General features: G+C 39.6%; 1 protein-coding gene across 1 annotated transcript in view; it reads left to right on the forward strand.

The window, feature by feature from the left end:
* CDC5L (cell division cycle 5 like) overlaps window positions 1-13,738 on the forward strand; it is a 62,079-nt gene that overhangs the window by 21,034 nt on the left and 27,307 nt on the right. The window contains exons 8-10 of the mRNA XM_003923068.4: window positions 6-194; window positions 10,604-10,752; window positions 13,471-13,633. Of these exons, the coding sequence (XP_003923117.1) occupies window positions 6-194; window positions 10,604-10,752; window positions 13,471-13,633 (501 nt within the window). The remainder of the gene's footprint in view (window positions 1-5; window positions 195-10,603; window positions 10,753-13,470; window positions 13,634-13,738) is intronic.

Here is a 13,738-nt window from a genome sequence, read left to right on the forward strand (position 1 = left end):
TTTAGATTTCAGATGCAGAACTCCAGGAAGTTGTAAAAGTAGGCCAAGCAAGTGAAATTGCACGTCAAACTGCTGAGGAATCTGGCATAACAAACTCTGCTTCCAGTACTCTTTTGTCTGAGTACAATGTCACCAACAACAGCATTGCTCTTAGAACACCACGAACGCCAGCTTCCCAGGACAGAATTCTGCAGGTAAGGTGTCACATAGTAGAATGAGCCTTTTACTTTGTTTATTGTCTAGAAGTATCATGCAGCAGAACTAAGTGGTTTGGTTGTGTTCCTTCTTGTGTAAATGGTTTGAAACTGAGTCCTGAATGCATAGATCTTGCAACATTCTGTAGTAGAGAAGCTAAATAGATTCAGCAATAAGGTAGTTTTAATTTCACATTTATTGTAACTTCTAGAAGCCAGCTCTTCTCCCTTCATTAGTCTTTTGTACCTGTCAGTATAAAGCATAGTTTTGTAAAATTTGACATTGCCTACCAATGCTGGAAAGAAAGAAATACTTGCTTGCATTTCTGTACTTAGCTTTGCATAGTGCCTGTGGTTCTACTTTGTTCCTTCTCTCTAATGCAGGCGTCCCCAAACTTTTTACACAGGGGGCCAGTTCACTGTCCCTCAGACCGTTAGATACTGTGCTCCTCTCACTGACCACCAATGAAAGAGGTGCCCCTTCCTGAAGTGTGGGGGAGGGGAGGGCAGATAAATGGCCTCAGGGGGCCGCAGTTTGGGGACACCTGCTCTAACGCATAGTGTAGACACAGTTTAGTGTGTTCCCTGGGTGTCTGTATACCAGAGAATATCCAAACCTACAAAATAGAGTTGGGTCTTTTAGTACCCTTTCATCTCATTTCCTCTTTTCTAATAGTCAGGAATATAATTTTAAGGCTTTGGTTCGAGGCAAATAGTTGTGTAAGGCTTAGCAAGAAGAACAATTGTGCCCTTCATCCATAGAAGTGCCAGTTACAACTCTTTGTTTTGCTTTTACCGCTAAGATCTTTGTGACTCGTTGACCATTTTCAGTTTTAGGCATTATTTATTGTTTTTCCCCACAGAAATTGACACGACTCACGCCTTCTGTGTCTGTCATGCATACATTTTCTATTCCTTGATTCTCTGTTATAATTTGGTTAATTTTATATTCTTGGTTTATCTTATGACTGTAAATCCTATTTGTTGCTGAACCATGAATTACCTTTTAATTTGTGTAATTATACAAATATGTAATATTTGTATGTGTAGTATGTAATCTGTAGCATACTGTTGTACTTTGCAGTATAGTATTTTTTCTTGGAGTTAATACTTGTTTTATTCAGTTGCTAAGTTTTTTGACTAAGCACTAATTCCCCTGCAGACTATGCTGGCTGTGTCAGTTTTCTGTAACCTGCCCAGACTTTTTTATTCTCATCTTTTTGAAAAGTCTTTCTAAGAACTTCTCAATGTTCTTGCCTGGACTGATTATTCTTCAGGGCTTGTTTATAGCTTGGTCTTTTGATTTCTCTTCATTGCCTCCCTAGAGAGTTCCTTGGATCCCCTCTTTCAGGCTCCCATGTCTTTGGCTTTCTTGGTTTATTTTCTTGTTCTGTGAAGAATATCATTCAGTAGCTTTCAGAGAAGGGGTTCATAGGAGGTAGAATTTTTTTTTCTTTTGAGACAGAGTCTCACTCTGTTGCCAGGTGCCAGGCTGGAGTGCAGTGGTGCGATCTTGGCTCACCGTAACCTCTGCCTCCCGGGTTCAAGCAATTCTCCTGCCTCAGCCTCCCGAGTAGCTGGGACTACAGGCGCATGCGCCACCATGCCCAGATAAGTTTTGCATTTTTTAGTAGAGATGGGTTTCACCATGTTGGCCAGGATGGTCTTGATCTCTTGACCTCATGATCCGCCCACCTCGGCCTCCCAAAGTGCTGGGATTATAGACGTGAGCCACCTCGCCTGGCCAGAATTTTTTTTAATTAGTTTTCTTCATTGACAAGGAAAAATTGTATCTGTGGCATACAGTATGATGTTTTGATATATGTATACCTTGTGGAATGGCTAAATCAAGCTGTTTAACGTGCATTACTTCACATGTTTATCATTTTTTGTGGTAAGAATACTTAAAATCTACTCTTGGCAATGTTCAAATGTACAGTATCAAATCTATAGTATATTGTTACTGTAATCACCGTGTTGTATGATCTCTTGAACTTATTTCTCCTGTCTTAACTGAAATTTTATGTCCTTTGATAGACATCTCCCTGGTTTCTCTACCTCTCAGCCTCTGGTAACCAGCATTTTACTCTTTTTCTGTGAGTTTGACTTTTAGATCCCACAAATAAGTAAAAGCGTGGGGAATTTGTCTTTCCGTATCTGGCTTTTTAATGTAATGTCCTTCAGGTTCATCCATGTTGTCACAAATGACAGGATTTCTTTTTTAAGGCCGCATAGTATTTTATCATGCGCGTGGGCGGTGTGTGTGTGTGTCTGTGTGTGTGTGTGTATTTTTTTTTTTGAGACAGAGTTTCACTCTTGTTGCCCAGGCTGGAGGGCAATGGCATGATCTCAGCTCTTTGCACCCTCCGCCTCCTGAGTTCAAGTATTTCTCCTGCCTCAGCCTCCCAAGTACCTGACCAGGCGTGTGCCACTATGGATGGCTAATTTTGTATTTTTAGTAGAGATGGGGTTTCTCCATGTTGGTCAGGCTGGTCTCCAAGTCCCGACCTCAGGTGATCCGCCTGCCTCGGCCTCCCAGAGTGCTGGGACTACAGGTGTGAGCCATTGTGCCCAGCCTGTGTATCACATATTTTTTAATTCATTTCTCCATTGATGGACAGTTAGGTTCTTTTCAGAGGTAGCATTTTTCAAGACCTTCCATATCTGTAAATTACTAATCTACCGTCTTGATTGACAGTGTAACTGGTATAGAATCCCAGATTGCAGTGGTTTTTGTTCACAGTGTTGAAGGTGGTGCTGCAAGGCCTTCTGGCTTGCACTGTTCCTTTCGAGACCTTCTATACTATTCAGTTTGTTAAAAGGAAGCCTAGTTTTTTCTTTGTCTGGAAGCTTATATTATGTTACATGATTTATGACGCATGTTTCTTGGTGTAGATCTTTTTCAACCACTGGGATCTTTTCATTCTGGAGGCTCATGGCCTTCAATTTTGTAAAATTATTTTGAGTTAAATTTTTTTTTCTCCCTTTCATTGATCTCTTGATGAACTTCTAATTTTTCTATTCATTCCTCTCCAGTCTTCTATTTCACTGATTTGGATTTATTTGTAGGAGATTTTCTGTTTTATGTTTATTCTGTTTTTAATTTGCTATCATATATGTAATGTTTAAGTGCTTTTTAAAATTTTGTTCACTATGTTTTTTAACGTGTCATTTCATGAGTATCTTATTTCTCTGAGGCTGTTAATGATGGTTTCGTTTTGTTTTTACAAGTTTTCTTTTCCTTGCGTAGTTTCTAAGTTTTTGTTTTGTTTCATTTCTGTCTTTGCTAATGGATATTTCCTCAAATATCTGATGCTCTTTGACTATGTCTAGAGGTACGTGGGGGGCAATCACAAGCCGATTGGAAGCTCCTTAGGTGTGGGTAGCCTCCCAGCTTTCCTGGAGGCTAATCTGGCTGGGATGTTTCATTGGGGAATTCTTGATGTCAGTATTTCTAGTTCTTTTTGCTTAGTCGGATTCCTCAGATAAACAATTTCCAGTCTCCTGTCTACGGGGTATAAGGTTGGCCAGCCCCTGGGAACCTTCTTGGGGGGAAAAAGGCTGGATGCCTCCAATCTAAAGTAAAAACTTCCGCTTCACATCTCTATTTTCATAGTGATAATTTTGCTCTTGACTCTTCCTGGTATTCTCTGGCTTAGAAGTCTTTGGTTGTACTCTCTTCAGAGAGTAAAGCCCCTATGTCTTTTGTAAATCCTGTGTGTGTGGGTGTGTGTGTGTTCTAAAAATCCTATGGACTTTGTTTTTTATTATCCCTCTCCCTTTTCTTATTTTATATTGTTTTATGAAAGTTTACTAAATTATTGCACACTAGTTAGCAGCCAACTCAAGCCTTTGAGGAGGCCTGGACATAGGGTTTCTCAAGTAAATAAAATATCTAGCATATCAGAAGCTTTAAAAACAATAATGTGATCTTGCATTTCCTTGGACTCTGAACACAAGTAAGGAATGTGTTTCAGGGTGTTCAAGGCCAGGTAAAGTGTCAAATAAGCCTGTTCAGGCAGGCTGGGAAAGAGAAAACCTAACCACCCACAGAAGAAACATGGAGGGGCCTAAACAGTCCAGAATAGACAGGAATCCACTTAAACTGTATAGACCTGCTAATAACATGGGACAGTAATGGCTGTAGATATTGTAAGAATTCCACCAGCCATCCTTTCCTGGCGGCCCTGAAGTGATGTAGATGCTTCTGATAGCGGCTCTGTCAGTGTTACGTGGCTTAGTATTGCTTGTGCATGTGTAGCACTTATCCAGCCCTTTCATTAAAATACAAAGCATGCTTTCCTCATTCTGTTGCTTGATCCACGCCTCAGCCTTTCAGATGTCTCCACTTCTCTGACAGATAGGAATAACCTTTCCCCTTCTTTTTTTATTTTTAACTCATGAAATGAGATGTTAAAAAACATACTGAACAAAATTTTAAAGAGCACTTAAACATAAAAATAAAAAAAAGGAGGGGAAAGGTTATTCCTAAATAAAAAAAAAGGATGGGATCTCACTCCCATCACCCAGGCTGGAGTGCAGTGGCATGACCATAACCACCACTCAGCTAGTTTTTTTACTTTTAGTAGAGACAGGGTTTTGCCATATTGTCCAGATTGGTCTTGAATTGCTGGGCTCAAGTGGTCTGCCCGCCTTGGCCTCTCAGAGTGCTGGGATTATAGGGATGAGCCACTGCACCTGACCCCCCCATTTTTTTTCAGTGGTACTGTTTGAAGAAGTTTGCAAGTGTGATTATTCACACTTGAAATTTAAAATATATATATTTTTTTAATTTTTGGAAAATATTACATTATAGGGTAATATAAGGAACATTTAATGAAACTCTTTTTATGTTTTTTTAAACAATGTTATTGAAATATCATTCTTACAGAATTCACTCATTTTTACTGTATTCACTGAGTTGTTTACCCACCACCACAGTCAATTTTAGAATAATTTGATCATCCAGAAAGAAAACCCATACCCATTAGCAGTCATTCCCTATTCACCTCAAACCTGCCAAGTTTTTAGGAAACAATTTGCTTTGTGTCTCTGTAGAGTTCCCTATTCTACACATATGTGTAAATGAAATCGTATATATGATCTTTTGTGACTAGCTTTTTTCACTTTGCATAGTATTGTCAAAGTTTATCCACGTTGTAGCTTATATCAGTACTTCATTCCTTTTTGTTGCTGCATAATATTTCATTATATGAATATACCATGTTTATCCACTTAGCAGCTGGTGGACATGTGGGTTGTTTTTACCTTTTGACTATTAGGAATAATGCTGATTTGAACAGATGTTTGTGTGGACACATTTTTCCTTTCTCTTGCGTGTATACCTAGGAGTGGAATTGCTAGGTCCTATGGTAACTATGTTTAACTTTATGAGGAACTACCAGAAGTGGCTGCACTATTTTATTTGTTTTTGAGACATGGTGTTGCTCTCTTGCCTATGCTAGAGTGTAGTAGTGCAGTCATGGCTCACTGCAGCCTTAACCTCCTGGGCTCAAGTGATCCTCCCACCTTGGCCTCCGAAGTAGCTGGTACTACAGGCATGTACCTCCAGGCCCAACTAATTTTCTAATTTTTTTAGAGATGGGAGGGTCTCACTATGTTGCCCAGGCTGGTCTCGAACTCCTGACCTCAAATGATCCTTCTGTCTCAGCCTCCCAAAACGCTGGGTTTATAGGCATGAGCCACCATGCCTAGGCTATTGTACATTTTTTTTTTTCTTTTTTTTTTGAGACGGAGTTTTGCCCTTGTTACCCAGGCTGGAGTGCAATGGCGCGATCTCGGCTCACCGCAACCTCCGCCTCCTGGGTTCAGGCAATTCTCCTGCCTCAGCCTCCGGAGTAGCTGGGATTACAGGCACGCGCCACCATGCTCAGCTAATTTTTTGCACCATTAGTAGAGACGGGGTTTCACCATGTTGACCAGGATGGTCTCGATCTCTTGACCTCGTGATCCACCCGCCTCGGCCTCCCAAAGTGCTGGGATTACAGGCTTGAGCCACCGCGCCCGGCAATTGTACATTTTTATAGGAATGTGTAAGGGTTCTAATTTCTTTATATCCTCACCAACACTTGTTTTGTGTCTTTTTGTTAATAGCTATCTTGTAATCAAACAGATCCTAGTTGTGAAGTGGTATCTTGTGTTTTTGATTTGTATTTCCCTAATAGCTAATGACATTGACATTTCATGTGCTTATTGGCCATTTTTATATCTTTGTTGTTGTTGTTATTATTGAGGCAGAGTCTTGCTCTGTCACGCAGGCTGGAGTGCCGTGGCGCCATCATGGCTCACTGCAGACCCAACTTCTCAGGTTCAAGCAGCCCTCCCACCTTAGCCTCTCAAGTAGCTGGGACTACAGGTGTGTTCCGCTATGCCCGGCTCATTTTTTATTTTTTATAGAGATGGGGTCTCATTATGTTGTCCAGGCTAGTCCCGAAGTCTTGGGTTAAAGCGATCTTCCCACCTTGGCCTCCAAAATGTTGGGATTACAGGTTTGAGCCACTGTGCCTGGCCTGGCGCATATATATATGTATATATGTATGTGTGTGTATATATTTTATGTGTGTCCATATATATATATATGTATATTTTCAGAAATAGCTATTCATATTCTTCACCCATTTTTAAATTGGGTTATCTTTTTTTTTTTTAATTAAAAAAATTTTTTGTAGAGATAGGGTCTTGCTGTGTTGCCTAAGCTGGTTTTGAACTCCTGGTCTCAAGATTCTCCCACCTGAGCCTCCCAAAGTGCTAAAATTATATATGTGTACCATTGCACCTGACTGAGTTTTTTTATAATTTTAAGAGTTCTTTGTATATTCTGGATATAAGTTCCTTATCTGATGCGTAATTTGCAGATGTTTCCTCTCGTTTTGTAGGTTGTGTTTTCACTTTCTTGATGTTCTCATTTGCAGTACAGAAGGTTCCGATTTTCATGAAGTGTAGTTTAAGTATCTTTTTCTTTTTTGCTTATGCATTTAATCTTATTCAAGAAATTCTTTCCAACCCTGGGTCCTGAAGAGTTACTTCCATGTTTTTTCCTCAGAGTTTTATAGTTTTGGTGCTGACGTTTAGGTCTGTGATCCATTTTAAGTTAATTTTTTGTATTTACTGTTAGGTATGGATCTACCTTTATTCTTGAGCATGCGGATATCCAGTTTTCCTAAGACAATTTGTTGTAAAGACTGTTCTTTCCTCATTATATGGTCTTAGCAGCCTTTAAAAAATTAATTGACCATTAATGTAAGGGTTTATTTCTGGACTCTCAATTCTGTCTTACTGATCTATTATCTATCTTGTGCCAGTACCTTAATTCCTATAGCCTTGTAGTATCCTTTTGTGTTTTTAATACAGGCTTTTAACTGATTGCTAAAGAATATTGAGGTAATGAGTGAATGTTAACTGAGAGAGTAGTAGTTATTTTGAAAAGGTTTAGAGCCTGAGCCATATGCAGTAAGTTTGGGGCTTGTAACTTTGGACCCCTCTTCTAAAAGATGTAGGGGAAGTTATATATTTGTTGGAATTAGATTTAGCTGTAACAGAAAACCTCTCACAGTGGCCTAAATAGAATAGAGGTTTATTTCTGTTTCATGTCCTAAATGTTAAGAGAAAATCAAACTGGGGCCTGCGTCAGGGACCTGGGCACCTGCTGTTTTGTCCTCCCCCATGTCATGTTTCTCTTCTTTTCTCCTTGTGGCCGGTACAGTGGCTGCAGGGCCAGCCATCATGTCTGCATATAGCCGGGAAGAAGGAGGAAAAGGGGCACACCCTTTCCTTTCTTAAGACCACATCTCTTGCACACATCATTCTGTTCTGTCCTGCTGGCCAGAACTTAGCTAAGCACACATGTCCCAGCTACGGGGACATACGTTATTTGTTCTAGGTAGCCAGGTGCTGGTTAAGAATTGAGGCTTCTGTTACTATGGAGGAAGAGAATGGGTGTTTGGTGACAAGTAGAAGTCACTGCTAAGATAAATACCTATTAATGGAAATGATTATGATTGGTTGAAGCCCTTTTGGAACCTGTAAGATGAACTAGCAGAAGTTGAGATTTAGTCTAGTCTGTGACGTATTTTTATGTAAAATTTTGGTGAATTTCATCTTTTATTGGTTTTCATCTTTCAGCTTTTATTGGTTCAGTGTCTCTGTTCTATGTGTGATAAAGGTGGTACCTCTGGCTGCTGTTGTGTGTAGCTAGGGATATGAGGGGTTTTGCCCCTATCTCTTGGCCGCCTCTGATCTAGTCTAGGGTGCATCAGTCAAGGTTTAGTTAAGGGAACAGAACCACTTGAAAATCACAGATGAAGGAATTTGTTAGAGGAATTAGTCCCATAAAGAGTCATGGGAAAAGCAGGGCATTAAAGGTTAGAAGAGAAGTGTTGAAGATCGGACAAAGGTCACCAGCCCTTGTGGGGTGAGTCGTAGCCTATAGGGAAATCTGGAGGCTAGGCAGGAAGCGGGTTGGTATGGAAGTCTGGAGGGTTGTTGGCTCTTTGTTACTACTATTTCTGTGAGTTTGAAGCTCGAAGTCTGGTTGCTGTTGGTCTCCAGGGCTGCCTGTAAAGGAGGAGGATTAGATATATGGAGCAGGAGGAGCAGGGACACACTGGAACTTGCCAGCTCCTCTGCGAGTCTATCACCACCTCTAACCAGTGAGGGCCTTCAGAGCTTAGTAGTTGCTACTTCTTCTCTGTCACCTTGGCTTCTCCTTCGGCTTCTACCTCTATTTTACTTTTGATGTAAAATAACTCAGTACCAAGAGGGAAGAGAATTCTGGGAAACATTCCAGTGTAACCAGGTTGACAAGAGGATGATTCATCACATAGGAGACAGCTCTCAGATGCACCAGCATATTACTTAGGCCCTATTACCTGGACCAAACTCCCCGACTCCTTAGCCGCATCATTTTTGGGAGTGTTGCCTGTTTGTAATCTTGGCACTTATGATATGTCACATGTTACCCACTCTTCCAGGAATATATACTTTTGCCATTTGAGTCTTATTTCTCCTCTTTCCTATGCAGAAGTTCTAAGCCTACATACATTTTTTTTTTTCCCCGTAAATGCTTTATATTTGGAATAGCAAAAAGGACACACACAGGATCTTTGATAATGTGAAATTTCAGATTTTTTCCCCCATGAATAAAGATACACAGAATAGTGGAATAAGTCTTGCTCTGGTTATTTTCATTTTGCCTCAAAGCTTAGTGGTTTAGTGCATTTTACTATGTTTATGACTTCTGTGAGTCAGGAATTCAGACAGGGCCGAGAAGGAGTAGTTCGTCTGTGCTTCATGATGTCTAGGGCCTTAGTAAGGAGCACTCAGCGGTTCTGGGTGATTTGACAGATAGGGGATAGAGTCATTTGGAGGTGTCATCCTTCCATATCTGGTGGTTGATGTTGGCTGTTGATTGGGTGAGTCCTCAGCTGGGAATGTGGAGTGACTTTGCATGTGGCCTTTCCTGTGGTTTGGGCATTCTCACAGCATGAACTTCTCTGGTATCTCAGAGCTCCAGTGTGAGTGTGGTGGGAAGCCATATTATTTTTTCTAAACTAACCTGGGAGGTCAAGCGTTGTCACTTTTGTTGTATTCTTTTGCTTACAGGTGAATCACAAGCCCATCTAGATTTAAGGGGAGGGAACATAGATCCTACCTCTTGATGGAAGGAGTATCACAGTTGGATTTTAAACATGAGAACATGAAACATGAGAGAGAAGGTAGTGACCATCTTTGGAAAATAAACTCTGCCACAGGTCCTAAGTTGGACGTTAAGAGACTTAAGGGTGCAAAGATAGCACTGAGGACAGGGTTATAGTAGAGGTGCTAAAGAGAACATGGTCAGTTCTGCCTAAAGAGATCAGGCCAGACTTCTGAAAGGGACCTGACCCCACAAGTTGCTTTCTTGTGCAGTGGAAAGGTTGCTTGGGATCATCTTAACTTCCCAGTAGGAAAAACAGACTCAGAGACACTCATGAAGACTGGATAGAGAATTAGTGGTGAAGCCAGACTAAAACCTAGGCATTTAGACGTTTGGCCTAAGCTCACACTGGGAAATTTGAATTCTTGTATTTCATGATTATGGAGAGGTTTGGCACAAGTAATAGGAGAAGTTTTTGGGTAACGGTAACTTCATATGTGAGGCCACAAAAGCATACCTCTACATATAAAACTTCATTTGATGTATAAAACTTCCAATGTGAGATGTGTTAGAGTGATAGAAGGAATGGAAGTATTGAAACCTGCCATGACTGGTATTCATTTTCTCTATTGGTTTTCATTGAGAAAATGTGTAAGAATTCTGCCTGCTTCAAGATTTGTGTAATAGGACCAGAAGACATTCTGCAAGACTGTCTAAACTGTTAAACATGCTTCTTTGCCTTCTTGTTAATCAGGAAGCCCAGAACCTCATGGCCCTGACCAATGTGGACACCCCATTAAAAGGTGGACTTAATACCCCGTTGCATGAGAGTGACTTTTCAGGTGTAACTCCACAGCGGCAGGTTGTACAGACTCCAAACACAGTTCTTTCTACTCCATTCAGGTATTGTAAATGAATATGTTTTTTATTTTAGAAAAACTCGAATTCAAGGACTTTGGCAGCATGTTTGCTTTAGTAATGTTTACAGAGAATGAATACTTTGTGTGTTCAATTTTCCTTTTTGATTTCTTCTTCATAGTAATAAATAATAGTATCCAGGAAATGGTTAAATAGTATGGAGCACCCCCCTACCCTTTTTTTTTTTTAAAGATGAAGTCTTGCTCTGTCAACCTAGGCAGGAGTACAGTGGTGTGATCTCAGTTCACAGAACCCCTCTGTCTCCTGGGTTCAGGTGATTCTCGTGTCTCAGTCTCCCGAGTAGCTGGGATTACGGGTGCCTGCCACCAAGCCTGTCTAATTGGAGTGTCCTTTTGCAAAGTTTTGGATCCTATCACATTATTTTTGAATACTTTATATTTGATTTTAGGTAGATTGATTCATTTTTAATGATTACTTTATGAATTTTATTAAGATTGTAATCCTTTTATGTATGTATTACTGCTGCTTTTCCCCCAGCATTTTATTATGAAAATGTCAAGTATTTAGAGAGGTTGAAAGAATGTGTGGAAGTTATCAGTATTGAAATGGAATCACTTATATTTTCATGAAAAAGGAACGCTCATGTGCATATGCCCATGACAGAAATTATTGCAGAGATATTCTGAAAACCACACAAATTCCAGATAAGTTGCTTCTGTGAAGACATTGCCCTACCAGGTTGAACATCCTAAATCTGAAAAAATCCTCCAAAATCTAGACTTTTTGAGCACCAACAACATGACACTCAAAGGAAATGCTCATCGAAACATTTCAGATTTCGAATTTTCAGATTTGGCGTGCTCAACCAGTAAGTATAATGCAAATATCCCCAAATCTGAAAAATTTCCATATCTGAAACTCTTCTGGTCCCACAATTCAGGTAATGGGTACTCTTACCTATATCTGCAATGAAAATAAAGCCACCTCCTGTGCTAAGTCCCTGTAACCAGTGGTCTTTATTTCAAAGCAGTTTACATGGACGTCTCCCTTTTATTATTAAAACCTTCTCCTTGCCCCAGCACCCTCAGGTATACCTATGGTCTGTCATATCACATGTATCCCACACTGTCATCCCTTGTTGTTCCTGAATAAACTCCTTGTTTTGGAGACCCAGTCTCTCACCTGTTCAGGTTGACAAACGGTAAAGTGAACATCCGTATCATCATGCCACCACTTAGATTCTAAGATTGCTAATATTTTAGTGTATTTGCTTTATCACCTATTCATTCATCAGTTCATCATATTTTTAAATGCGTTTCAAAGTAACTTGCAGATATCAGTTTGTTTGATCCCTAAGTACTTCCACATGCATTAACTAGAATTAGTATTTCTTTATAACTCTTTTGCTTAGTTTTAAGCTGCCATTTTTTAAGAAGAATCTTTAAAATCCAATGTTATAGAAGCATGTAGTAGTAAAATGGAATTGGAACTTAAAATGGTTGGAAATATTTGTGGCTTACTTCTAAGTGTTAGGATATGTCCTTCTACTGATTATTTAGTAGGGAAAGCATTTCAGACTGTTACTACACATGTCATGAGAGCAGAACCAAGAAGCGTTGGCAGCCAGTCTTAAACATTTAATACTTCTTGAACTTCTTGAGAGGGTTATAAGAGAGTGTAACCCCTCTTTTCCTCTGTTTAGTTGGCCCTCTGAGGGTTCTACATTTGTGGATTAAATTAACTGTGGATAAAAAATATAACCCAAAAAACCCAAACAGTACAGCAGTAAAAAATAATACAAATAAAAATACAATATAACAACTATTTATATAGTATTTAAATTGTATTAGGTATTATAAGTAATCTAGAGATGATTTAAAGTACATGGGAGGATGTGCAAACATATGCAAATATGATGCCATTTTATATCAGGGACTTGAGTATCTGCAGATTTTGGTCCTGGAACCAATCACCGTGGATACTTAGGGACAACTGTATATCTTGTTTCTTACCTAGATTGTAAAATCCATGGGGGCAGGGACCATGTCTTATGTGATAACACCTTACCTATCAGGAATAGCTGTCTGGCAGCATCACCATTTTGCAACACACCAGTATACAGGAAATAGGCAACCAGGAAAAAAAAAGGCTTTGAATAATACAGATCGCTGCAAAATCTGTGGATCCAATTCCTAGGAGAATCTCTTAGGCCTCCCTCAGGAGTTTACTCATGTTTAGATGGCATTCTAAAAGTGTGGTATTTGGTTTCTAAACAAAATGTAAAATGAGGAACGATTTAAAGTGTGTACATCAGTAGTAATGACAGTGATAATGATGTGAGAGCCAACAGCTTGATACGGAGGAGACAAAACCAAACTCAAAGAGTCATCTGTGGTCGTTGAGTGTGGTGGCCCATCTCTCTGCCCACTGCATATTCTTAGCTGCCCTAATGTGCCTGAAAAAGGTTGAAATAATGTTTAGTGGACCTAGTTTATTAGAAAGGCAAGAAATTATCAAATGTAATGACTATTGACAGTTAAAAAATAAAAATACTGTGTTTAAATACCATGCTAGCTCAACCAAGCATTGATTTTAACCTAGAGATCCTAATGAAACTAGCTAGACAGAATTTCTGGAATCTATTTCTTTATTTCCTATAAAATAATTTATGTGAAAAGCATTTGAAAGCACAATCTAAAATATAAGTAGCACTGCTGTTAATTGGGATTCCTGTCTTTCTAGGACGCCTTCTAATGGAGCTGAAGGGCTGACTCCCCGAAGTGGAACAACTCCCAAACCAGTTATTAACTCTACCCCGGGTAGGACTCCTCTTCGAGACAAGCTAAACATTAATCCCGAGGATGGAATGGCAGACTATAGTGATCCTTCTTACGTGAAGCAGATGGTAAATGTCAATTCCCTTTTAATACTCTTAATTTTTTTTTTTATATATCTCATGGGTGCCAAATTAAAATTTCTCCTGTTAGTTCATATCACATATACCTTAAGA

Source organism: Saimiri boliviensis, chromosome 4 (genome assembly GCF_048565385.1).
Source record: "Saimiri boliviensis isolate mSaiBol1 chromosome 4, mSaiBol1.pri, whole genome shotgun sequence".
NCBI classification, from domain to species: Eukaryota; Metazoa; Chordata; class Mammalia; order Primates; family Cebidae; genus Saimiri; species Saimiri boliviensis.